Genomic DNA, 27,036 nt, shown 5'->3' on the forward strand with positions numbered 1-27,036 from the left:
ATAGTAAATATAGTGTTAGCTTGCTTACAATGACCAGGAAGGCAGCACAGAGACGAACTCAGGGTGACAAGTCTGTGTCTGGGCTTCTTCACTTAACAAGAATATAAGCCTAAGACCAAAGGTATGAGATCCATCTACACACTGAAGGGTTTTTATGGCCACAGACAGTACCTGTTACAAAGCAGTTTCTAATGAGAATGGTAAGAAATGGGAAAAATCATAGAGGTCATCTCAAAGTCTCATCCAATAGTGTCATCTGGTGGGTTGAAAGTATCGTACTGGTATACTGTTTTCACGCTGAGAGGCTTAGATAGTTGGTGTGAACAACGCCAAGTGAAGTGAAGTGAAAGTCGCTCAGTCGTGTCTGACTCTTTGCGACTCCATGGACAGTCCATGGGATTCTCCAGGCCAGAGCACTGGAGTGGGTAGGCTTTCCCTTCTCCAGGGGATCTTCCAAACCCAGGGATCAAACCCAGGTCTCCCGCATTGCAGGTAGATTCTGTACCAGCTGAGCCACAAGGGAAGCCCAAGGATACTGGAGTGGGTAGCCTGTCCCTTCTCCAGTGGATCCTCCTGATCAGGAATCAAACCGGGGTCTCCTACATTGCAGGCGGATTCTTTACCAACTAAGCTATCAGGGATGGAAAGGGAGATAATTAGGAATATACTGTTCACTTGGTTCCACTGGATAGCATATTTAAATAAACAAATTGCATGTACTCCTATGCAATTTGAAGGGCATGGACCTCCATATTATCATTTTAGAAAGCCTCCTAAGCTTCTACTTTCTATGTTAATATGTCAGCAAAAGTACTTTAAATTAACAATTAAATAAAGACAGTAACTGCATTTAGGAGTCACATAATAATTTTCAAGTAAGTGTCCATCCTCCATAACCTATAAACCAGACTTTACTACTCAATTATCACATGATGTTACTTTTCCTTTCACATCAAATTGCTGACTCTGACTGTTCGGACATCAGGATAGTTTTTGACTCTTGATCTGTGGGGCTATCAACTGGTATCTGTAGAAAGAATAAGAAGATAAAAAATTTACATTACGTATCTGGCGTATGTCATCATGACAGATCCACAGTTGACTCAGGAATTAAAAAACAAGCTGATTACATAGATGGGTTTACACTTACTCTATGCACATTTCTCAATAGTATAATCATAAAAATATTCACTACTTACAGCTTTAATATCGCCATTTGTAATTCCTTTATTTATATTGTGTCTTTTCAGATCGGACTTGATTAATGCTGCAAACAGAGAAGGATCAATGAAGTTACCACACAGTATGTATAAATATACTTTTTTCTAAGCAGTGTAAAATTTTTTTTGATATTGTCAAATGTAGCACACTATAGTACCATAATATCCCATAACATTCTTGTAGCCTGAAAAAAGAACACTACCTAAGTCACTAACTTAATTAGCTAGTCATTTATTAGTGAATAAATGCAGGATGCTAAGAACTAAGACACAAAGATGAAAAGTGCAGTTCTTTCCCTAAAGGACCCTCTAGTCTAGGGAAGGGCTTCTCTGGTGGCCCAGATGGTAAAGAATCTGCCTGCAATCAGGAGACATGGGTTTGATCACTGGGTCGGAAAGATCCCCTGGAGAAGGGGATGGCACCCATTCGGGTATTCTTGCCTGGGAAATCCCATGACAGCAGACCCTGGTGGGCTACAGTCCATGGGGTTGAAACAAGTCAGATACAACTGAGTGACTAAACAACAACAATCTATGGGAAACACTGACATGCAAACAATTTTAACATTGTATAACAACTCCAGTAATGCAGGCAGGGACAGGATACAGTGGAAGCATGGAGAAAATGTCTGTGGCAGCCGAAGGAAATAAGGAAAGGCTTATCAGAGGAGACACGTTTGAACTGAAGCTTGAAAAAATAAGTGGGAACTTGTCAAGCAGCTAAGAGGAGAGCGGAAGGCATTCCAGGCATGCGGAAGCCAGTACACGCCAAGAGATCAGGACGGGAAGAGTGGAGTCTACTCTCGGCACCCGTGGTGGTCTGCGATGGGTGGAGCATCAGGTCCAAGAGGGAGACGGGGGACACCGTGAGTGACTGGGGAGGAGCTCAGTCTGGCAGCTGTGTGTGTGTGTGTGTGTGTGTGTGTGTGTGTGGAGGGGTGTGATCGGCAACAAGGCTAGAGGCAGCAAAGCTGGTCAAGAGGCTCTCATCCTGCTGGAGCTGGTAAGGCCTGAACATGTGAGAAATGGTGACACAGGGACAGAACTCAGATAGTTTAGAATCGAACTGGTAAGCCTCAGCGGTTTGAAAGGATACGAAACATGGGGGTTGGGAAGGGGGAAGCGGGCGACTTGCTTGGGCAACTGAATGAACGGTGGCTTTCCTGGTAGCTCAGACTGTGGAGAATCTGTCTGCCAAGGCTGGAGACCCAGGTTCGATTCTTGGGTGGGAAAGATCTCCTGGAGAAGGGAATGGCAACCCACTCCAGTATTCCTGCCTGGGGAATCCCATGAACAGAGAAGCCTGGTATAGGCTACAGTCCATGGGGTCATAAAGAATCAGACATGACAGTGACTAACACTTGCACTTTCTCTGGTCCTACTTATTGAAACTGAAAATACAAAAAGGACAGGTGTGGTGGGAAGAGGGTAAGTTCTGTTCTTACCAGACGGTAAGGTCAAGTATAAAATTCCATGGAACATTCAGGTCCAAGGATAAATATATGACTAGACACATTGGTCTGAAATGTAAAAGAGGTCAGGGTCTGGAGGTACAGGTTTGAAAGTTACTAGTGTTAATGTGGCAGTTAAAGCCACAGACTACACAAAGAGTGTAAAATAAGAACAGGGACAAATTGGTGGGTGTTAAATAATCTAACTGGTCATAGAGCAAAGTCGAAATGAAAGGTGAAAGTAAAATCAGTCTTAAAAGTTAGACTACTGCTTCTTCAGAAATTCACACTACCCCTTAGAATTCTGTTACTGATAGCAACATTTTGGAAATTCAGATAATTTACACAAACATACTTGGATATATGTAAAATGGCCTTTCTGACTGCATTTAAATGATTTTAAAGAAACTGGTGATGTAATGAGCTCCCAATTACAAGCAGCTTGATATTAAAACCTCCTCTTGGGCTTCCCTGGTGGTCCAGTGGGTAAGAATCCGCCTGTCAATGCAGGAGACATGGATTCCATCCCTGATTTGGGAGGATCTCACATGCTGCAGAGCAACTAAGCCCATGCACCACGACTACCAAGCCTGTGCTCCAGAGCCCATGAGATGCAACTGCTGAGTTAGGCACCGCCACTGCCTAGCTAGGCACCGCAACTACTGAGCTACGCGCCGCAACCACTGAAGCCCGCGTACCCTAGAGCCCATGCTCTGCAATGAGAAGCCACCACAACGAGAAGCTCGCACACCACAACACAGAGTTGCCTCCAGTTTGCTACAACTAGAGAAAGCCTGTGCACAGCAATGAAGATTTGGTGCAGCCAAAAATAAATAAATAAATCACTCTCTAAACTGCACCAGTGACTGACATCAATTGGTCTGCCTGACACTGTTCTACAAGTCCACTATATCAAAGATGCTACTCATTTTATTTTTTTACAGGGGTAAACTCTCTACCATTAATATTTACAGGGGTAAACTCTCTACTATTAATATTAACCAAAGGATTGAGAAACACTATGACGTGTTTAGAAACATTTTATTTCAATGTGCATAAATGGGCTAAGGAGTGGATATGTATGCACACTGCTTCACAGAGAACAATCAACCCTAGAAAAGCAGAATGCACTGCATTTAAATGGTAATTCCTCTGTTAAAATAAGACCTGCCAACAAATCTCAGGAAAAAAATGTAAAAAAGAAAAGGTATCACCTTCAGCACACCTCAGCAATCTCTCAGCCCTCTTTCCTCTGTCTGTACAAATGACTACTGGATACAAATCCATCATACTCCCTCTAGTAAAACACTTAACACATGAGAAACATTAATTAGCATTTTTAAATGATAAAACTGTCAATGCAAAACTGATTTTAAAGATCTTTTTTTTACACTTCTTAACTTTCTGTACTTGACCTGTTTGAATTAACATTTATGAATCTTACTATAAGATAAAGAGAATAGAGAACACAAAACTGTTCCCTTTTTTGGTGCAACAGTAATACTCTATTTGATGCCTATGTGTTACTCTCCTGGAAACTGAGAAGCAATATGGAATTACTTATGACAGATCAGTAGTTAAGGCAGTTTATGTACTACATTACATACGTTCAGTCACAAAACATTCACTTTTATGTGTTTCATTTCTAACCAACTAACTAACTGAAGAGAATGGGGGGAAACGCTTCCTTGGCAGGATTTTTCCTTTGAGGAAACAGCGCACTCAGTCCCTCTGAGTGTAATGAATAAATGACAGTGACCTTAAGTGGCTGTATATTCCCAAAGTAAGTGCTTATCACTGCTAAGAGCTCATTCTGGGGGTTTCAAAAAGGATGACCAGGTGTTCAACAAATATAAAAAGAAGCCTTGATTCACATCTTTCTGTTAGATTTTATCCTTGAATTAAGTTATAGCAGAGTGAGTGAGTGAAGTCGCTCAGTTGTGTCCGACTCTTTTCGAGCCCGTGGACTGTAGCCCACCAGGCTCCTCTGTCCATGGGATTCTCCAGGCAAGAATACTAGAGTGGGTTGCCATTTCCTTCTCCAGGGGATCTTCCCAACCCAGGGATCGAACCCAGGTCTCCCGCATTGCAGGCAGAGGCTTTAACCTCTGAGCCACCAGGGAAGCCCTCAAAAGTTATAGCAGATCAAAAAAAAAAAAAAAAAAAACCCTCTCTGAGTTTCCATGGCTTCTGTCTCTCATGTAGACAAGGAATGCAGAAAGAAACTAACAACGTAAAATAACAGTAGAGGCCAACACAGGCCTGGAAGCACTACTGGATATTAATCTCACTTCTGTTTCTTTGGGCCACGCCCCTTGGCTTGTCAAATCTTAGTTCCCCAACCAGGGGTGGACCCCAGGGGGAGCACGTGTGGGGAGGTGGGGCTGAGCCCAGGGAGACTGGGCTGAGATAGCAGCCTGCGTGATTAGGCAGGCCGTAGGTGCCAGGCCCTGCCAGGAGCTTCTCATCAACCATCTCAGTTAGTCCTCATAGCAAGCCCTAAAAGCAGGCTTTTAATATCCTGTTAATATAAATGAGAAAAGGAGAATGAGAGAGGTTGAGTAACTTGTCTAAAGTCACACAGCTAACGAGCAGCAGAATCTGAACCTGAGGCCAGTTCTGTCCATTCCAAGTCTTTACTAACACTTGTTACAACGGTTTTGTTTTCCAAGCATGGTAACTGTATTGAATTTGAAACCTCAAAAATGAATCCACAGATTCATATTCCTGAAGGCAAACAATATCCTGCCTTTTATTTTTCTCTTGAGTTCTGCCAAGCTTTGAGAAGCAACAGAAATGGAAATTAAATATACAAACAGTGTGGCACTAGTACTTCCGGCAGGCATACACCCTACTTTACCTGTTAAAATGATGCCTACAAACATCCAGACACAGAGGAAAATGTTCCCTGTTCTAGGACCATATGCTAATGTAAGCTTTCCTTGAGCCAATGTGAATAAGATTCCAAATATCTAAAATAAAATAAGAGAAATATTTTATTAAGACTGCTTTTAAAAACAATTATAGTATTTCCCCCAAACTTAACTATTTTATTCATATGATTTGGCTTCTAGAAACATGCATTGAAAGGTGGAATTTTTAAAAACAAAAGCTACAGCCAAATTCATTATTCATTAGAATATTTGGTAAACTGACGGTCTCAGATTTACGAGAAATCAGAGGTTCACCTGTGCAGCGGCATTAAGAAGACCGGATGATGTCCCTTCAGACTCAGGGTAAGTGATTTCAACAGCAAATTCGAAGCCCAATGGGAGGTAACCAGTCATGAAGAAACTACAGGAAATAAATTCAAAATCACAGAAGAAATCATTGGAAGGACGATATTACCTGTCGATGCAACTGCTTTACTTCTCAGACTTGCTATAATTATCAAATAAGCGAAAGCTTTGAGGTTGGTGTGTGAAAGGAAGGCACTGTTATGATTCACCAATTAACCCGAGGACAGGGGAACTGCGAAGCAAAACCATGAACTAGGAAGCAAAACAATTTCTAACTTCTTTCCAGAGAAAAATATACTCCTAGTTTTCTAAGTCAGCTGTCTTTCCAGCCAAGTAAAGAGACTTCAGGTTAAGTAAGGCTCATCCATTTTTCACCGACAGCATCGCAAAAAATAATTTTGAATTATACATTTGTGTGCACAAGAGGGATCTTTTTTAAAGTTTAAAATATTAAAGGACTTTTGGATGAAATCTAAAAAATGAAAGCCACAGCAGTAATACTTCAGAATTCTAACAGCACACTATAATTCCTTTTAACACGTGCGATGCTTACCCAAGCAACCCTCCAGTGACAAACACGACGATAATGTGTCCAAGGTTCAGTGTGAAAGTAAAGATAACCATTCCAACAAAAGACAGAATGTAAACAGTCAGAGTAGTATGTCTAAAACAAAAACAACAGAATTGTTAGTGTTTTGTCAGATTTTCTTAGGCATATAAAAGTCATGTGGCTAATTCTGCTCTGTCCATACGGTAATAAATTCTTCAGATTTCAAGACTTACCCTTTCTTATCTATGGAAAATGGTTCCACCAGGCATGGACTTGAAAGACTAAATTGAAATTTCAAAAGTTTCAGTTTGCAGCTGACAACAAAAGTCCAATGCTCAGACAAAGGAATACCCAAAAGGATAAAAATCATTTTTATGGCACCAAATGGGATACGGACGGTTCCCTATCTGTATTTCAAGATTCAGATCAAATTCTGCCTCTTCCATAATACTTTTCCTAACCACTGCAGCTTACAAGATTCTCCTTTTTTTTTCATACTCCCTGATCATTTTCTATGTACATGATAGACACTTGACATCTATTTTAGTCTGTTATATGATTATTGAACTTTACATCCATGAACACCTTAATTTTTCCCAATTAGACTGCAAAGGTCCTAAGGACAGGGATCAAATACTGCTTCCCACGATTCTTAGCTAAGAATGATGCAAATGACGAGAGCTTGGGGAATGAATGGCAGTTACCCTGAGAAGAAAGCCAGGGCAACAAAGCACATCTGTATGCCAATCCGTTTCCTAATTATAAAACGGACCAAAGACTATTGATAAATATAAATCCTTTACACATACTCTCTTCATCTACAAATTTAATGGGTTTCATTCTAAGCTACCATTACATTACAATGAAGCCCCAATAAGTGCTGTTTTAAATCATGTGAGAATTATTTGGAGCATTTTAAGATCAGAGGTACTTTGAAAGGGCTTAGATAATGTTACCAAATATCAAACATATCAGATATATCAAATATATCTTAGGCCTTGAAAGGTGTAGAGGACACAGTTCCATTACTTCATTCATTCACAGTTCCATTCATTCATTTTTCCCAAACACATGAGAAATTTCTGTCTATTAAGAAATGCAGCTATTCTTCTACTTTTTTTTTTAGAAGTGGCTGTTCTTTTAAGGCCCAGTGCAAAAGATGCTGCCTCGGAAAGCCCCTTTCTCAGTCTCCCAGTTGGTATTACTCACTTTTTCTTTTGTATTAGCATTTTTCTGGTTCCATATAGATACACAATTAATATAGAATCTTCATATTATCTATTACAGTATTATAGTCAAGCGTTATTACAGTTTTAGGGCATTTTAGCCAAAAACTTTTTATTAAAATGCCTTATGCTCACCAATAATTTTTTGATAGGAAAAAACTTTTTATTTGTTTCTAAGTTCACAACATGAGAAAATAGCAATGTAAAAGTCTCTATCAAAAGTCAAATGTTTCTCAGGAAGGGCTCCTTTTAGAATAGAACTGATCTATTCTGGAGTGGTATACATCGAGTACTATTAGAAGAGAGGAGAGTTCATAAGGTATCCACATTCTCAAGTTGGAATAAACATGACCAATAAGATAACAGAGAGAGCACTGAAGCATTCAGAAGGGAAGGGAACCTAAGAGTGTCTAGAATGCAAGTTTTTTAGTAAAAATAACACTTTTTAAGTTTCTTAGAATGAAAAGTAAAGGTTCCTTTAAAACCAAAATACCTTAGGTTGTAGACCATACATTTGCCTGCTTCACTTACTTGTATGTTTTGGTATAATCCAGCCATAAGCCACAAAGAATAGATCCCACCATTCCAGCTAATACTAGTGTTAGCCCAATTCTTCCAGCATTCACTTCTTCTCCCTTAAAATTTTTTTCAAAAGAAGTTGATCAGACACCTCAAATTCAAAAAGATCCTTCACATTCCTATGCCTTCTCATGTCAATGGAAATAAGCAGATACAATTAAGCATACAATATAACATGAAGAATTCAGTACCTGTATTAGGGTGAATGGACATTCTACATTAAAGCAAAACAAAACAAAACCTGACATATGGGAGAAATCAAAAAGGAAATTTTTCTTGATCCTCCATGGTTAGAAGAACAATGATTTTTGTTAGAATTCTTAAGTAATTTATAGGTGTCTGAAAAGAAAATTAATCTGATAGCTTTTACATATAACTGCTTTCTCTTTTCAAAAGGAAAGAGAGATCAGGGCTGGATATTTACTTCTTTATATTTGTGTTGGTTTCTTTTACATTTTTTTGGTCTTGTCTCATATAACCAGTCACACTATCCCTTTAAAAAAGAATAAAGAAAAAGACAGAGGTATTGTCAAAACAATAATGACTTCTGCTTTCTAACTTGTTTTATAAGTTGAATTAAACATAACTGAAACAAGTATGAAATCTTTTATAGCAACAATGTCATACATCTTTAGTCTTATGATCATGTTCACAGGAATTATATTGCTGAAGAAAAGTTCTCGGCCAGTCATGGAACACAGTACTGGCAGAAGCTTACCTCATAATGTGTCAGTATCATTTGATTTAATAATGTTGAGACTGAATAAAATGCTCCAGTCATGATACCTACAATAATAAAGAGAAAACTATCAATGTGCCATGTACTAGTTTATAAAGTGATATGGGGCACCCTGTGACAATTGTGAAAATACAATGTCTTCTTAGTTGACAGAAAAAACTGAGACCTCTCGCTATTCCCTTTCAAGACGTAGACTGATCGACGTTAACACCTAAACTCAGGAGAGATGACGACTGTCGAATTCTGTCATTACATCACTTACCATTATTTAGGTTCAGACATACGGGCCAGAAACCACAGTCCCATGCATAACACTGTGTAACAGCAATCAAGCAACTGATTGCTTCCTGAGCACCTAGGCAAGTTCATGAATGCTAAAGCATTAAGACAGAACCCCTGTTGCAGCCATCTGGCCCCTGCGTCAAAGACGCACAAGGAAATGAGGAAGACAATGTCAATTAAAGAATACTTTAGAAGGGAAAGTTAAAAACAGATGGTTATCAGGAAGCATATGACTAGGTTTGAATAATGGAGTTTCTTCATATATGTTGTATCACTTTAAGTCTCTTAACCTAGCTGAAACTTCAGCTTCTTATTTTTCTATTATTAAATAGTTCAAGCACACAAAATAGTACAGAGACTGTAACAAATACCCTTACTCATCACTCTCTTACAAACGTTAACATTTTGCTATCTTTGCTTCAGGTTCATTTTTTCAGATCTTCCTTAATCCTATTCTTCCTCAGAGGTAATCCCTACCCTGACCTTCATATTTATCACTGCAGATATTACAACATATGTGTATCAATAAACAACAGAATCATTCTGCCTGTATCTAAATTTTATATGAATAATATGGCATTGTCCATCTGCAATCTGCTCTTATCACTCAGTATCATGGTTTTGAGGTTTATCCATGGATATTTTAGTTCTCCCTCATCAGTTTTCTCTGGTTTCTAATAGTCCACCATGCCAATATACTTCACTTTAACTATCTCTTGTCCTAAGTCAATAGGTACTTTAAGGCTTTTTCCAGTTTTTCACTATTTAAAACAATATTGCAATAAATATTGCTTTTGTTCTTATGTATATAAGGGTTTCTCTAAGCAAAAATCTAGTAAAACTTCTACTTTCTGGATACAGCCCAATTGCTCTTCAAACTGGTTGTACCAGTTTATACTACCAACAGAGTTCCTTTACTCTACGTTCTCGATAAACTTGTCTTCATCAGATTTAAAAAAAAAATTTTTTTGCCAATTTAAATGTGTGTGATATTGTATCTCACTCTGGTTTTGATTTGCATTTCCTTGATTCCTAGTAAGGCTGAGCATCATATATGAGCAACATACACACACACACACATATAAATGCCTCTGATTTTCCTGGACAGTTTGCTCTTTTCTTAGTAATTAGCAGGAGTCAATTTTATATTGTAGGTCCAAAGCCTTTGCTGGTTACATGCATTGCAGACATTTTCTCATGGTTTATGTCATGTCTTTCTACAAAATATCGTTAGTTTAATTTAATCATATTTATCAGTCTTTTAATTTAGGGCTTTTTTTTTTGTATCAGAAAATTCTGTTAAGAATAATAAAGATGGTTTCCTATATTTGCCTCTAAAACATGAAAGTTCTGGAGACTTCCCTGGGTTTAAGACTCTGCACTTTGACTGCAGGAGTGGGTTTGGAAACTGGTTTAGGGAACTAAGATCCCACCTGCCAGCCCTCACAGCCAAAAAATATAAAAACCAAAAATTAAAGTTCTGATTTTTACCCTTTGGTCTTTAATCCACAATTCATGTTCTAACTTCACATTATGTCTCCTCTATGGATAATCGATTGTCCCGGGACAATTTACTATGTAGTTTCTCTTCTACAAATATCAAATTTTCATATATGCATAATGTTCTAGTCATCATGTTGTTGTTGTTCAGTTGCTAAGTTGTGTCTGACTCTTTTGTGACCCCATGACTATAGCCTACAGCCCATAGACTATAGCCTGCCAGGCTCCACTGTCCATGGGATTTCCCAGGCAAGAATATTGGAGTAGACTGCCGTTTCCTTCTCCAGGGGATCTTCTGTTGCTTGCAAATATTCTAGTTTTTCCTCTCGCAGGCATGGACACTTGGTGGCATGGACATACGACTATAAAAGCGAACAAAGGTGCTGGTTCTCCTTTTCTTAGTAATCATGGAAGCATGTTTTGAGATCAGCCTGGATCTCCGAGTCATTTGCTGTCTGTTCACAGTGGACATGCGGCATCGGCAGGCTGTGCCATTTGATGTGGTTGGCCATTAAGATTTTTTTTGGTGGGGTTTCATTGCTAACCTAGCCTATGCCAACTGATACACAGGGGTAGGCCCCTGGGTTCTCTATTGTGTTCCAGTGATCTGTCTCAGTTCAATTCAGTCACTCAGTCGTGTCCAACTCTTTGCGACTGACTGTCTAACTAACAGTCTATCCCTTACTAATACATGGCATCTCATTACCACAGCTCTAAAACCTTGATATTTGAGAATTAGTTCCTCACCTTAATCTTTATCAAAACTATCTTTGTTGCTCTTGGCCCTTACTTCTTTCACTAGAACCTTACAATTAGCCAAGTTCCATTACAAACCCTGTTTTAAGCTGGAGATTGCTAGATGAGGCTATGTCCAGAGATCTTATCAGAAACCCCTGGGTAGCAAGCCTTTGTTACTCACTTCCCATTGAGTTCAGGAATACACAGAGACCCAGTCAGGTTAGGCTGAGGAGGCCAAGGAAAGCAAAAGAGCCCTGTGCGGAGGCTTGAGTGTACTCTACCGCACTGTACCCTGTGGTGGTCTCACTCCTCCTTCAGACTCAGCGAGAACAGCCAGAGTCTGGATAAAGAATTACAGTAGCAACGAGTATTGCTACCTGAATCTAGAGTGAGACATTTGTCTGAGTTTCAGACAGCAAGTAGCTACAGTTGAGATATAAGTGATGGTAAGTTTCTCCAAAGAGCACTAACACCAAAAAAAAAAGTTTCTCAGTCTTTTTGGTTTCTTGAGTTTTGGCCGCTGAAAGCCTGTCCTAGGAGTGTGGTGCCTAGCCAAACTATCCCCTGTGCAAGTCTGCCCCATCTTTTCTACATAATACTAGGCATGGGTGGAGCAGACAAGTACACTTCTAAAAGGTGGGATATGACCCTTACTCATTTGGACATTACGACCCCTTTGGCGATGAACATCAAGTCAACAAGCTTCTCCAACTGTTCTCTGGAATATTTGAACTCTCTACAGTGCTTCCCAACTCATTCTTGCTAACACCTTCAACAAGTAAACTCTGTTCAGTTTCCAGAGGCTCTGTATGTGTCTGACCTTTCCATCAACCCAAATCTACAACTGGCATTTGTTAACACAGTGGTCCTGTAAGGCTAACTGGCATTATTACAATGTTGAGTCCTCCATAAACATGGTATATCCCTCCACTTAATTTAGTCCTTCACTTACATCTTTCAGTGTTTTATGATTTATAAAGTTCTTCTTTTAAGTATAGCTGATTTGGGGGCTTCCCAGGTGGCTCACTGGTAAAGAACCCACCTGCCAATGCAGGAGACGCAGGAAACTCAGGTTCGATCCCTGGGTTGGGAAGATCCTCTGGAGAGCATGGCAACCCACTCCAGGATTCTTGCCTATGGACGGAGGAGCCTGGCGGACTACAGTCCATGGGGTCGCAGAGTCGGACACGACTGAGTGACTGAGTGTGAGCGCTAGTGTAGTTGATTTCCATGAAGTTCTTTTGAGTAGATTTATTCCCAGGCATCTTATACTTCTGGCCACTGTTATAAAAAGTCATCTTTTTATAGGAATGCAGTTGATATTTTCACATTGTTAGGTATTTAACATTGTTAATTCTAACAGAGAATGTATGTTCTCTTGCATTCGTTTGTAGACCATGGGTTAGCAAACATTTTCTGTAACAGGACAGATAGTAAATGCTTTTAGCTTTGCAGGCTGTACAGTCTCTGATGTGGCTACTTGGTGCTGCTCTCGTAGTTCAAAAGCAGCCACAGTAGAAAAATGTAAGTAAATAAAATGTTATTTATAAAAATAGGCAATGGCCAGATTTGGCTCATAAGACAGTCTGCTGACCTCTGATATACATAGCCATGTTATCTGTGAATAAAGCATCTTTTTTCTTTCCAATTCATGTACTTTTAATTTTTCCTGCATTATTGGACCTGCCAGGACTTTCAATTGGATGCTGAGCAGAAGTGGTGACAATAAGCATCCTTGTTCTAAGAGATACTTCTTATTGATTCTCAAGGGTAATGCTTCTGAGCTTCTGTCTTTGGAAAGATGTTTGCTACAGGGTTTTTGTAGATAAACTTGGTCAGGTTCAGAAAGTTTTATTTTTCTCACAGATGGCTAAGAGTCTTTAACCTATGGGTACTGTACTCTGTCAAATGCTTCCTCCTCGGCTTCTGGGTGAACTGTCCTCTAGTGCACCCCCCACACCTGAAAATATAAAGACAATCACGGTGACATCTGAAGGCAAGTAAGAGAGAAATAGGGGGTACTGGCTAACGAACAGTGTTAATATAAGAAATAAAGAATAAACAGTTAGAACAAATGTGTTGGTGCCTACAGTCAAAGCTACAGTGTTAGGAGGAATATCTGTCTGCTACGCTGAAAGATCCAGAAGGATGAGATTCTGATAGAATACTCCAGTTAGATGACAGCTTGCATAAGGTCAAAGATAGGAATTATTGACAACATTTTCCTTCTGGCAGTCAGAACTGTAATTCATTAAGGACCTAAAAATAGCCTGGAAGAAATCATGAAAGAAGAAAAGTGCTTCTGTCTTTAATAGCTATAGCTTGTTTTTGTTGTTTTAAAAACATGTTAAAAAGCTCATTCTGAAGTTTTTGCTTTCAGTTCAAAATTTAAGTTTATGACTATGCTATTATTATAGAGTTAATAAACCTATTTCATTATCTCATTAATTAAAACTCAAACCACTAAAGGAAAAGAATCTGCAATGCTCAAAGGTTTACACAGACATCAACAAAAATAAAAGAAAACCACTTACCATAACTGATCAATAAAAGGACAAAAGGAATGTTTTTAAATAGGTTCCTTATTGATTTCACATAGGAGTACTCTCCAGGTGGACTGTCTTGGAGAACTGCTTGAGCTTGGCTTGGTGGATATTGAGGTTTTTCTTTGAATGCTGGCAACATACATGAAAAGGAAATTCAATATATGTGTCTTCCTTAGTAAGCAGACTAAATTTAGTTTAAGTTTAAAGAGGTAGTAAAAGTCTTTTGTGGTAAGGCTTTTCATTTTCACTAATTTCTAAGTGAAGAATAGTTTGGTATTATCATCTCAACCCTCTGAGACTGACTAAAACTCAGAGATTTGGCCAATTCACATAACTGAACTACAAAATCATCAATAATACTACGTTAAACTTTGCCCAGGGATTATTCCAGTTTTAGTTAAGCAAGATTAATTTTTACTATGTTAGGTATTCTATTTCTAAATTTGGTTCAATTTGTAATTAGAGATAAGGTTAGATATGAGTAAGCCAATACCTTATTGAACTTTTAGAGGACTGGCTTGAGTTAGTACCTCTTTTCTCCTGCAACCTGATACAAAGTTTATCATTTCTAGAACTGAAAGGGTCCAAGAGGATTCAGAGCAGAGCTAGGTCCTGCTTGCTGACCCACCTTGGCTGCATATGGAAAATCCAGGGGTAGAGCTGAGAGACATAAAAGTATGATACATGGTTTCTGAGATCTTAAGTTCTAGTACTGCTCATTTCTATGGAGTTAATATCACACAACCTTCTCAGCCAGACATTTAGAGACTGCTCTTTTGCTGAGCAACGGAGGATCTACCAACTTCCTGCAACAGATGGCAAAGGAGAGATTTCTGTAGGGTTTCGCTAGCTGGGAATCAAGACTTTTTGCTAGAAGAGCTGATCTGCTAAGAATGGTACAGCAGAAATTAAAATCTAGTTTGGGTATTGACTCAAAATTTTAAATTAAAATAGATGGGAAATGCTGTATTTCACTGAATCTAAAATGGTCTGATGTTGGCACTCAATGATGTTGGCAGGCATCAACATAGTTATATAGTTTTCACATAATCATGTCTCAATTTCCACCAATGTTACTTGCCTCTGGTATATTTTTTACTGATACAGAATATTGAACTTGAAATCTGCCCTCTTAGCAAACTTTTAAGTGTATAATAAGTATTGTTAACTACAGGTATAATGTTATACAGAAGAGTTCTAGAACTTTTTCATCTTAGATGCCACTGATGGATTGAGAACAAAGTAATATTTTCTAAAATATTAGAACTTCCTCTTTCTCTTTAAATAGTGGCTATTTCTTTCTTCCAACAAAGAAGGCCTGCTTTGCAGTTTGACAGTGGGCTAGATCTGATGGACCTGGCTGTCGATTGTAATCACGTGGAAATTTTTAAAAATACAGATTCTGAGAGTCTACCTAAGGCTCAATGAATCCGGACGTCTAAAACAGAACCTTAGAATCTGTACTAACCACAAAACTCCACAACCAGCCAGGTTTGAAAATTACTGCAAGAGAAAGAAACTGTTTTTAAACTTATATACAATATTTTAATTCTCTATCTGCTGCTAAAAAATTTAAAAATTACAGTTCTTTGCTCATCAAACCATGGATTATGATACAAAGAAAACATCAAGCTAAAAGACTTCTATTATTATAGGTCTTACAACTGATTCAAGAGTTGACATAACTCATAAATATTTACTTTTTAATATCTTTACATTGGAGGACTGGTAGACATAAAGCGTTTAAGTGGTTGCAATCCCTCCTCTTCCTTTCATCCTATCTGCTCCTTGCACTGTTGAGGACGTCTGTTGTCCTTTCCTGAAAGACTCTTTGCATCCTAGTTAAGACAGGAGATATCTCTTTTTATTAATAGTGGTAAAACAGAACTCACACAGTTTAACATTTCAGAATGTAAAAGCTATGCTTATGATGTAGTCATGGGTGTTCAGTGAGTCTTAAGTCTCTAAGATTTTTTATTTACTGTGGTAGAATAAGTCTAAATGGCTCAGATTTGAACTCAAATGCAAAATGAAAACAAGTTCTGGTAGTCAATAATTCCATCAGACTTGTTTTCGCAACACAAGGGCTATCTCTTAGTTTCAGGAAGTTAGCTGCTCTCCTAGACAAAATCAAGCCTTTATCTACTAGCAACGCAATATAGTAAAGTCAGGCTTCAGTCTATGAAGAAAAAGAAGAATCAAAAAACCACTGATCTGTCACCCTTTTTACACTGCATTGCTCTTTTTTCTTTCTCCTTTGAAAAACAGACTTCTACTTTCTCCCCACCAAAAAGTTGTACAAATAAAATAATTAACTAATAAAACTGTTATTCTCCACACTTGGCAATAGGCATGGAAAGCAGCCAAAGGGTTTTCGGGCAACACATTCACACTTCTCCTATGATGAATGAGTAACAGATCTCCTGTATTTAGGACCACCTCTATTTTTTGAAATCAGATTATAATATTATCTTTTGATTTCATTATTTGTTCCTGTGTGATTCAAGCAGACATTACACATATTAACTTATTATAAGACAAACACAGGTTTTAATCCTGGCTCTGCCTCAACTTACAATATGACTCTGAAGAAATCAATTCCTGCTTCTCAGCTAAGATAGATTTCTCATCCATAAAATGGAGATGATAACAACAAGCTGGTATGAGGATTACATGATATAAAATATGTAAAATAATTTTGTAATTATTGAGCACTGTCCTTTTGAGGAATATTTATTTTTAAAAATCAGAATTTTCAGGGAACTCCCTGGCAGTCCAGTGGTTAGGACTTGGCACGTCCACTGCAGGGGGCAATGGTCAGGGAACTAAGATACCACATGCCGTGCAGTGTGGCCATAAATAAATAAATAAATAATTTTTAAAAATAAAATCAGAGACTTTTCTCAGGACTTGAAATTCTGATAGACTATATAAAATATATATCTATTAGAAGTTTATAATAGCAACCAATATACAAATATCTTGAATGTAAGAATAAAAAGTAAAATTAGGCATATCTGTTTTAAATTTTTTAAAACTTTAATAGTAAATATTTTGACTGCCGTTAACTTTGGATTTCTGTCATCTATTCATTTCAGTGAGTCAGGATGATAAGGATTTTAACTGAAATACTTAGGTGATACAGTTTACCGATCTGCATAAGAACAACTTCCAAATAGAACAGCATTATCACTTACACAAAAGGAATCTGAATTGAAAACTGGACTAAGTAAAAATTAAAATGATATGTTTGCATAAGTAACATTTTATTAATGGAATTAGACTGCCTAGGCTCAAATTTTTGTCTTTAGCATTTACTAACTGTGATCATGGGTAAGCTAAATTTACTTAAATTCTGTGCCCCAGTTTCCTCATCTATAAAATAGAAATGATAATATAGTGCTGCCCTTATAGGGCTGTGAAGATTAAATGAAATATACTGTGTAGTATGTTTTTAAACATATTTAGGGCATATAAATCAAATGTTAGAGACTATAATAGTGTTCTCCCAATAAAAATGGGATATTAGTATGAAATTCAGTGGAAGGTTGGGATCAAGTTTTAGAAATGCTAGATGGATTACACTTGCAAAGGGTAATAGGATCACATGGCATGAATCCTCAAGTTAGTATTTTTGGAAGAATGCTCAATACCAATTTGGTATATATCACATTACTGAAACGCATCAGCAAAACTAAATTATTTTATAAGATTTGGTTGGTTTCCAAAGTATTTATGGGTAGAATTTAGAAGGAAATAGGATTGCCTCAATAACTGAGGAATTTTAAGAAAGTAGGTTTTTAAACTGTGGTATTGGAGAAGACTCTTGAGAGTCCCTTGGACTGCAAGAAGATCCAACCAGTCCATTCTAAAGGAGATCAGTCCTGGGTGTTCTTTGGAAGGACTGATACTGAAGCTGAAACTCCAGTACTTTGGCCACCTCATGCGAAGAGTTGACTCACTGGAAAAGACCCTGATGCTGGGAGGGACTGGGGGCAGGAGGAGAAGGGGACGACAGAGGATGAGATGGCTGGATGGCATCACGGACTCGATGGATGTTGAGTCTGAGTGAACTCCGGGAGTTGCTGATGGACAGGGAGGCCTGGCGTGCTGTGATCCATGGGGCTGCAAAGAGTCGGACACGACTGAGCGACTGAACTGAACTGAACTGAGGTTTTTAAAGTAATCCAGATTTTCCTCAACAGGAATTATTTACTAATAAGGAAAACAGTTACATTTTAAATTTAAATGTCACAATTTTAAACTACACTTGCATAACACAACTGTATATTATCTTGCTTTTATATACTATGTTTAGTATCATAAGATTACAGGTCACCAAACAAAACTTGACAATGAGCTTTTTTTTCCTATTACATTTCCATTCCATTTTTTTTTTCCATTCTTCCTTCCCATTTCCATTTCCACTGTCTATTCATAAGCCATAAGTATATAAATAAGTAATTATACACATGAATAGCTCTCTTTTAATTTCTTAAGTAACACAGGGTGATACGCCAATTGTCACACCTATTATTATTTTTTGTCCCATTCCTTTGACAAATAAAAATCTTGCGTTTGTAGCATCTCATATATATATGTTTAAATACATGTGTGTAATATATATGATTTTATATCTAGAGATATCTTATATACAATCTATTACTCTCACTTCTTCCAAAGAGATAATTAATTGAAGACAATAAAAAAGGAAAACCAGAATTTACGCAAAGATACATAGCAAGCAAAAAGGATTTTATATTTTAATAATTCCTATTGCTAATGGAAGATCCATTTATGCAAAATGTATATAAACTATATTTCATGTTTCAACTAGCAAACCAAATATGGATACCAGAAAAGTAGATAGAGGTATTTGTTTTTTAAAAAATATAGATTTCTTTTAAAATTTTGTTAGACTGCCAAAAGACTACAGGACATAATTTGTCCTTTTTCGGTCGTCAGCACAGAGCAAACATGCCACTTCCTAACTGGAACATAAAAACCAACCATAGTAGCCTAGACATGTCAGAATACTTTAAATGATACCAAGAGAATATTTCGTTCATTATTTTAAGGGAAATTAAATGTGTGGGCTGAGTTTCCTCTCCCTGGGTCCAGCAGTTCATCTCTAAAGGCGATCTCTATTGAAACACAAATTTCCTCTGAAAACTGAGGATTTTTTAATCTGGTGATCATAAAACTTGTATTTTTCATTACTATTATAACCATGGTAAAAATCAATATATGAAATTTAAAACTCCAGCTGAAATGAAATTTAACTATAAGTTTTAATGATTAAAAGACAGCCTTTCAACTTTACGGTTCCTTTCTTCTTCAAATCCATTTAAGATATACTGAGTGCCCAAAAGCCATGCTAGCAGCTGTATTACTCTAAGTAAGCCTCACCTACTCTTTTCCCTGAAATCAAAACTGTTTCCCATGAAAAACAAACTTTAAAAAGCAGACCTTCCCAAACCGTCTTCCAAACTGATGATGGCTGCTTGCAGCTGATCCTGACTGACTGCTTCAAGAGACAGGCCCGGACGTGAGGACTCGGGGACGAGTGGTGGCAACAGAGCTCTGCTGGAGTGGCCTAACAAGCAGACAGTTGCCACAGTTTGAAATTCTGCTGAACAGCTGGCTGCTGCCCAGGATCATTCTCTGGCCAACATTGTCAGATCCAGTTAATTGTTAAATTGGGGATCCCTGGAAGGATGTATCATTCAAAGGAAGGTGACGGCCTATTCGCATCATTGCAAAGCATGACAAGAACTTGTTCCTGGAGAGGTTAGTGTCTAAGATGCAGAACGTGTAGATGGATATGCAAAGAGAAGGCAGGTAATATGCGTGAAACCAACAGTTACCAGGAAAGAAAAATTAGTAGGGAGATAAATGAGATGAAATTAGTCTTCCAACCCTGAACAATATTAAGACAGATGTAATGGACCACAGCATATCCCTAGGGTTGCAGCATTCATGATCTAATCAAGAAAGTGAACAGCGAGAATGCAATAGGCAAACGGCACTTGAGTATCATCAGTACAAGTTTTCAGGGTCGGTTATTTTTATTTTCCTATGTTTGTCATGCACTTATCTAGTTAAGCTTTAGGGAAAGTAACTCACTTACCAATTACTGTTAAAATAAATAAAAGTGTGGCGACAGCTGATGTTCCATAAAACATGGTGCTGATATTACGAGCCAGCAGTTGTGTGTTATTCTGTGTGTTGGGCACTAAAACTGGTGGCAGCAAAAAGCCAACTGCAGTTCCAAGCTGTAAAATAAACAGTTCTGTTAATTCTTCCTATTATAAGAGAAAAAAGTAATTAGTACATTAAAAAAACACTACTATGTGTAAGGTGCTTCCGTAAGCTCTAAAGAACCATGTTCTAATGTGTTTTTACCATTCTACTATTGAAGGAAAATCACTGACAAACGTCTTCCCTATTCAATAAACATTTACTAAGCTCCAATCACTCAAATGATGCTGCTATAAAGCTGTGTAAGATACACTCCTTACCTTTTGGCTACTTAAATCAGAAAAGAGAATAAAAATACACATGCACGCACACACAAAATGCTGAGAAAAGACAACCTACAGAATGGGAAAAATATTTGTAAAGCATATATTTGATAAGGCTCTACTATGCAGAACATATAGAGAACTCTTACAACCCAACAACAAAAAAGACAAACATCCCAATTCAAAAATGGGCAAAGGACCTGAACAGACTTTTCTCCAAAGAAGATATACAAGTGCCCAACAAGCACATGAAAAAATGCTCAATATTATTAGTTATTGAGGAAACACAAATCAAAACTATACCCACTAGAATGGCTATAATTAAAAAAAAACACAGAAAATAAACGTTATGATGTGAAGAAACTGGAACTCTTGTACAATGTTAGTAAGATTGTAAACAGCGTAGTTACCAAGGAAAACAATTTGGCTGTTCCTTAAAAAGTTAAACATAGAATTACTATATAACCTAGTAATTCCTCTCTTAGGTATATACCCCCCAAACTGAAAACAGGTGTTGAATATTGCACATGAATATCCAAAGCAGTCCTATTTGCAATAGCCAAAAGGTGGAAACAACCAAACTGTCCGTCAATGAACGAATAAACAAAATGTGGTATATCATTCAATGAAATATTATTTTGAGAATGAAATACCAACAGACGCTGTGGCATGGATGAACTTTGGAAACATGCTAAAAGAAGCCAGACACAAAAGGTCACATACTGCATGCTTTTATTTATATGAAATACCAGACTAGGGAAATCCATAGGGAAAAAGAGATTAGTGGTTGCCAGGGGCTAGACAGAGGGGGGAAATGAGGAGTGATTGCTTAGTGGAACTGGGTCTTCTTTGAGGGCAGATGAAAATGTTTGGGAACTAGAGGCAATGGTTGTACAACATTGTGAATGGACTAAATGCCACAGACATGTACACTTAAAGTGATTAATTTTATGTGAATTTCACCTCAGTAAAATAAAGTTGGGCTGACTATATAAGCTGGAATCAAGATTGCCGGGAGAAATATCAATAACCTCAGATATGTAGATGACACCACCCTTACAGCAGAAAGTGAAGAGGAACTAAAAAGCCTCTTGATGAAAGTGAAAGAGGAGAGTGAAACAGTTGGCTTAAAGCTCAACATTCAGAAAACGAAGATCATGGCATCTGGTCCCATCACTTCATGGCAAATAGATGGAGAAACAGTGGAAACAGTGTCAAGAGTTTATTTTTTGGGCTCCAAAATCACTGCGGATGGTGACTGCAGCCATGAAATTAAAAGACGCTTACTCCTTGGAAGAAAAGTTATGACCAACCTAGATAGCATATTCAAAACCAGAGACATTACTTTGCCAACAAAGGTCCATCTAGTCAAGGCTATGGTTTTTCCAGTGGTTATGTATGGATGTGAGAGTTGGACTGTGAAGAAGGCTGAGCGCCGAAGAATTGATGCTTTTGAACTGTGGTGTTGGAGAAGACTCTTGAGAGTCCCTTGGACTGCAAGGAGATCCAACCAGTCCATTCTGAAGGAGATCAGCCCTGGGATTTCTTTGGAAGGAATGATGCTAAAGCTGAAACTCCAGTACTTTGGCCACCTCATGCGAAGAGTTGACTCATTGGAAAAGACTCTGATGCTGGGAGAGATTGGGGGGAAGAGGAGAAGGGGACGACAGAGGATGAGATGGCCGGATGGCATCACTGATTCGATGGACATGAGTCTGAGTGAACTCTGGGAGTTGGTGATGGACAGGGAGACCTGGCATGCTGCGATTCATGGGGTCGCAGAGTCGGACACGACTTAGCAACTGAACTGAACTGAACCGAACTGATGAAACTCACAACAAGAGAAATAAAACTGAGATATTAAAGGAGCTTCAATGGAGCGAGAGATCTGATTCTTTGGACGTGATAAGGAAGGGCCCAAGATAGGTTTCAAAAAGGAGCCTGAGGCAGGGATAGTAACATTTACCAAATAGTTCACTTCTCCCTATAAAAAGCTGGATAGAGACAATTTAATGGGTAATTACGAGTGTCCTAAGTACAGTACTGTGATGAGAGAGGCTGTCAAGACTGAGGATCGTGTAATTGATCATCCAAGCAAGAATACTAGTTGGAGTGAAGGGGACTCCACGAGCAGTTGCGCTGGACAACAGGTGTACATCTGAACGATTCTAGGCCAGTTGGAACATATGGTCACCTTAGTTAATAGAGTACTTTGGAGGAACATCTTATATAGACTTGGGGTTCCAGAAAAATTTCTGAAGGGGCAAAGATCCAGATAAGAAGTTAGAGCTTGCCAACTGAACAAGAAATGTTCCCAGTCAAGGACATCATGTACACAGGAAACAGAGAGCATGGCCTTGTGAGAAACTGATCGAACCCAGGTCTCCTGCACTGCAAGCACATTCTTTGCTGTCTCAGCCACCAGGGAAGCCTGAGAAACTGTACGCAGTGCACAGCTTCCCTCAGAGCAAAGGAAGCGGGTGGATGTGAGAAACAGGGGCTGCAGACAGCTGATGGTGAGCAACTGGCAGAAGGCAGAGCAGGAAGTCTCACTTTGTCCTTCAGAGAGTTTGACTTTCTTCCCCTAAGGGCAATGCAAGACAATGAAGGAGGGCGGGGCGGGGGGGAAGCGAGTGCCCAGGACAGATGATTTGCACATTAGAAAGACCACACTGGATGCATGTGGAGAATTAGAGGGAAGAAAGCAAGAGCGCAGATAGGAAAATCCGTTAGCAAAGCTCTAGGCGAGAGCTGCAGGTGGCCAAGGCTAAGCTGAGGCCATAGAAATGGAAAGCAATGAGCTAGAAGACAAGGCAAATTTTGATTGGTGGGGTCATGTGGGAGAGTCAAGTGGAAATATCTGGCTGACCAGTATCTATATGAGTCTGAAGCTCATTAATTTATTGAATAAATTCTTATGGGGAAACTACAATGTGCCAGGCACTATAGTAAATGCTGTACATTCAGACTATGTGCCTACTTAATGAAACCGAGCTTCTAATGGTGGGGATGGGAGATGAGCAATAATTAACAATTACTATGGCCCAGATGGTGAAGAATCTGCCTGCAGTGCGGGAGATCTGGGTTTGATCCCTGGGTCAGGAAGATACCATGGAGAAGGAAATGGCAACCCACTTCAGTATTCTCACCTGGAGAATTCCATGGACAGAGGAGCCTGGCGGGTTACAGTCCATAGAGTCACAAAGAGTTGGACGTGACCGAGCGACTAACACTTTCATAAACATATCAGACACTGATAAGCACTACACAGGATTAAAGAACAACGGTTTAATAATAGATTGACTGGGCAACTTTAAATGGGATCCTCAAGAAATGCCACTGAATGATATTTAAAATGAATTTAAACTGAGAGCAGAGTGATAATAAGGTTGTAACAATGTGATCCTATGAGGAAGAACCGTCCAGGCAGAAAGAATGTTTTTGCAAAGGCCCTTATGCAAAATGCAAGCTTAGTGTTGTTTAAGCAACCAAAAACATATTAGTAAAGTACTGTCAGAGTAAAGAATTTAGATTTTAATTACCACGGAAAATCACTGGAGAATTCAAAGCACAGTTATGACATGATCCGATCTATGTTTTACAAAGTCCCTGGTGGTTCAGTGGTTGATTCCAAGCTTCCAACACAGAGGGTGCAGGTTCCATCCCTGGTCGGGGAACTAGATCCCAAATGTCAGAGCTAAGACTAGCCAAATAAATAAATAAGGTTCTCTTGGGAATTCCCTGATGGCCCAGTGTTATGTCTCCATGCTTTCACTGCTGGGGCAATCTCTGGTTGGGGAACTATGATCCCATGAGCTGTGCAATTTGGCTGAAACATTAAAAATTAAAAAAAATTTTTTTTCTTAAAACAGGTTTCTCTCAGGTTAGAGACTTGGTACCGTAGATGGATAGAAAAAAACAGGATTCAGGAATCAGACAGACCTGAGTGTGAATGCTGCCACTAATGAGGTATGTGGCTTCTGGAAAATAATTTTATCCCTTCAAGTCTCTGCTTCTGTATACATAAAAGAAGAAGACTAATAGTTCCTATCTTATTAAATTAAATTAAATGATACAGTGTGTGTAATGTACTTAGCATGGTACCAGGCTTTGTGAATGTTCAATAATGTTGAATATTATTATGAATGATCACTCTATAAAACAGGCTAAAGACGCATAGCTGGGGGTCGTGAGCAAGTGCACCGCTACTAGAGACAAGAAAGGATGAGAACACTTAGGGAGAATGTAGGAGGAAGGCCCAGAGCGATGCTAAGTGTCAGAGGGAAATCTATCTGTAAGAAAACATTCTATTTACTATTCATGAAATAGATAATCCATAGGTAAGGAGTTGATATTTCTATCATGCTCAATGAAGTATTAATCTTGAACATGATTTTGTAAATGAAAAATATTTTAAAGAACAGTTCCTATCCAAACATGCAGAAGCAACCAACTAAAATATGTCACAAATTATTTTGAATAGACAACTATATTTCAAACTATCCCTTCTTCTCTACTTTTAAAGGAAATAAATAAAAGCAGTAGGCCCACATGTAGAGTTTCTCTTTACATGGATTTTAAATAGATTTTACTCTGATCTTGAAGCAAGTGTCAGATCAGAAGAGAGTAACATTCTTTGGCTGCATAGCTGCTACTGCTGCTTAGTCACTTCAGTTGTGCCCGACTCCATGCAACCCTACAGACTGTAGCCTGCCAGGCTCCTCTGTCCGTGGGATTCTCCAGGCAAGAGTACTGGAGTGGGTTACAGAGCTACATGAAGTGATATATGAATAGAGAGAGGCGATGTTTTTGTTATACTTTTTTAACTTGATTCTTCTCAAGCTGAACACTCAATATAACTTACATAAACTATCACAGAACTCCATATGCAAAATTTAAATTATATTAAAAGGACCATTTTGCAAATAACACACACACACATGTGTGCGCGCACACACACACACACACACACACACACACACACACACACACACACACACACACACACACACACACACATATTTTACCTAATAATGGAACTGGAATGCTAATGGAATTTGAAACTATGGTGTTGGTAAAGTCTAGCAAACACCTTAATGGAGACTGGGCGAAACAACCCACCTTTTTACAATGGATTCCATGATCTGCGATTTGCCTTGCATTTTCTCACCATTAAAAGTTGGTAACTGGACACAGTAATGCTGTGAGGTCCTTATCACTAGAACTTTTGGCAATCGTTTATAAACGTCTGCTATGTACCAGGCACTCCACTGACTGCTAATACATAAAATCAAACAGAAGTTGTTCACATTGACCACTCAAACTAAGAACAAACTTCTTTGAATCCAATACCTTCCTTTTGCAAAGAATACACTGGTGACAAAAATAATACCTACCTTAGTCTCATTCACTGCTACACTCACAAGTGTTATGCATTTATGGGCATATACCATTAATTACTCTATAGGTAATTCTCAGAGATGACAAGGTGGTCATTTAAAACTGGGTTTGAAAGTTCTGTTTCCACAAATAAGCCAAAACTCCTCTTTCATCCAAGACTGCTTCCTATTTTGCGACTACTCATCTCTCCTTCCTTTATAGGATGCCTCCCAAGGGTTCATCCATATTCCTAGACCCCGCGGCCTAAACCGTTTTATCTGGTCCTTCAGGATTCGATTTTCACCTATCACCCAGTCCTTACCTGATTCCCTAGCACAGCGGTGGCGCAAGCTGTGGACACCTCCTTGGGCCCAAACCACACTGAAGCGATGTGGGAGGGCAAGCCGAGGATGAACACCTGGGCCACGGAGCACAGACACTGGCCCAGCATGGTGACCCAGAAGAGATGCTGCTGCACGCTGCCGCACTTGATCCAGGCGCCCAGGCAGTTGAGGCCGGAGCCCAGCAGGGCGGTGAGCCGCAGGCCTCTGGTATCCAGCAGCCAGGTGGCCGGGAAGATGAGGGGCACGTAGGCCAGCATGTACATCATGGACAGCCAGTCTATGTGCAGCGAGGAGACGCTGTAGAAGCCCTCGAAGACGTTGGTGATGATGCTGTACTGGATCCACTGGAAGGCGTTCACCAGGGAGTAGGCGCTGAAAGTCAGCAGCACCACAAAGCGCCTCGGCGAGAGCGCGATCCGGGGCACCAGCGTGCCCTCGCCCCCCGGGGTCTCCTCGCCCGGGTCCTTGGGCAGCAGCCGGGCCTGGGTCTCCTCCTCCGGGGCCAGCGGAGTCTTCGGCCCGTCCGGGGTTCCCGAGGCGGTGGCCTTGGGGCTGTCCCGAGAAACCCCGTTCAAGGCCAGACAGCCGGCCGTGGGCCCGTTCTGCGTCTCCGCGCTCACCTTTCCGGCCGGCGCCTCCCCCGGCACCGGCAGGTATCCGTTCGCGGGCGGGTGTCCGTTCGCCACCGCGGTCCCCTCCTCATCGTCCGGCCGCGCCAT

General features: G+C 39.4%; 1 protein-coding gene across 1 annotated transcript; it reads right to left on the bottom strand.

Annotated features, from left to right (window-relative positions):
* Nucleotides 1-952: 952 nt before the first annotated feature.
* On the bottom strand, nt 953-27,036 carry FLVCR1 (FLVCR heme transporter 1). The gene is made up of 10 exons (XM_052654042.1): nt 26,296-27,036; nt 20,201-20,345; nt 14,059-14,199; nt 8,984-9,051; nt 8,218-8,321; nt 6,464-6,574; nt 5,860-5,965; nt 5,532-5,643; nt 1,200-1,267; nt 953-1,027 (listed from the first exon to the last, which is right to left on the bottom strand). The coding sequence occupies exons 1-10, from the start codon at nt 27,034-27,036 to the stop codon at nt 953-955; spliced, it is 1,671 nt and encodes a 556-aa protein (XP_052510002.1).

The sequence above is a fragment of the Budorcas taxicolor genome, chromosome 16, assembly GCF_023091745.1.
Source record: "Budorcas taxicolor isolate Tak-1 chromosome 16, Takin1.1, whole genome shotgun sequence".
NCBI classification, from domain to species: Eukaryota; Metazoa; Chordata; class Mammalia; order Artiodactyla; family Bovidae; genus Budorcas; species Budorcas taxicolor.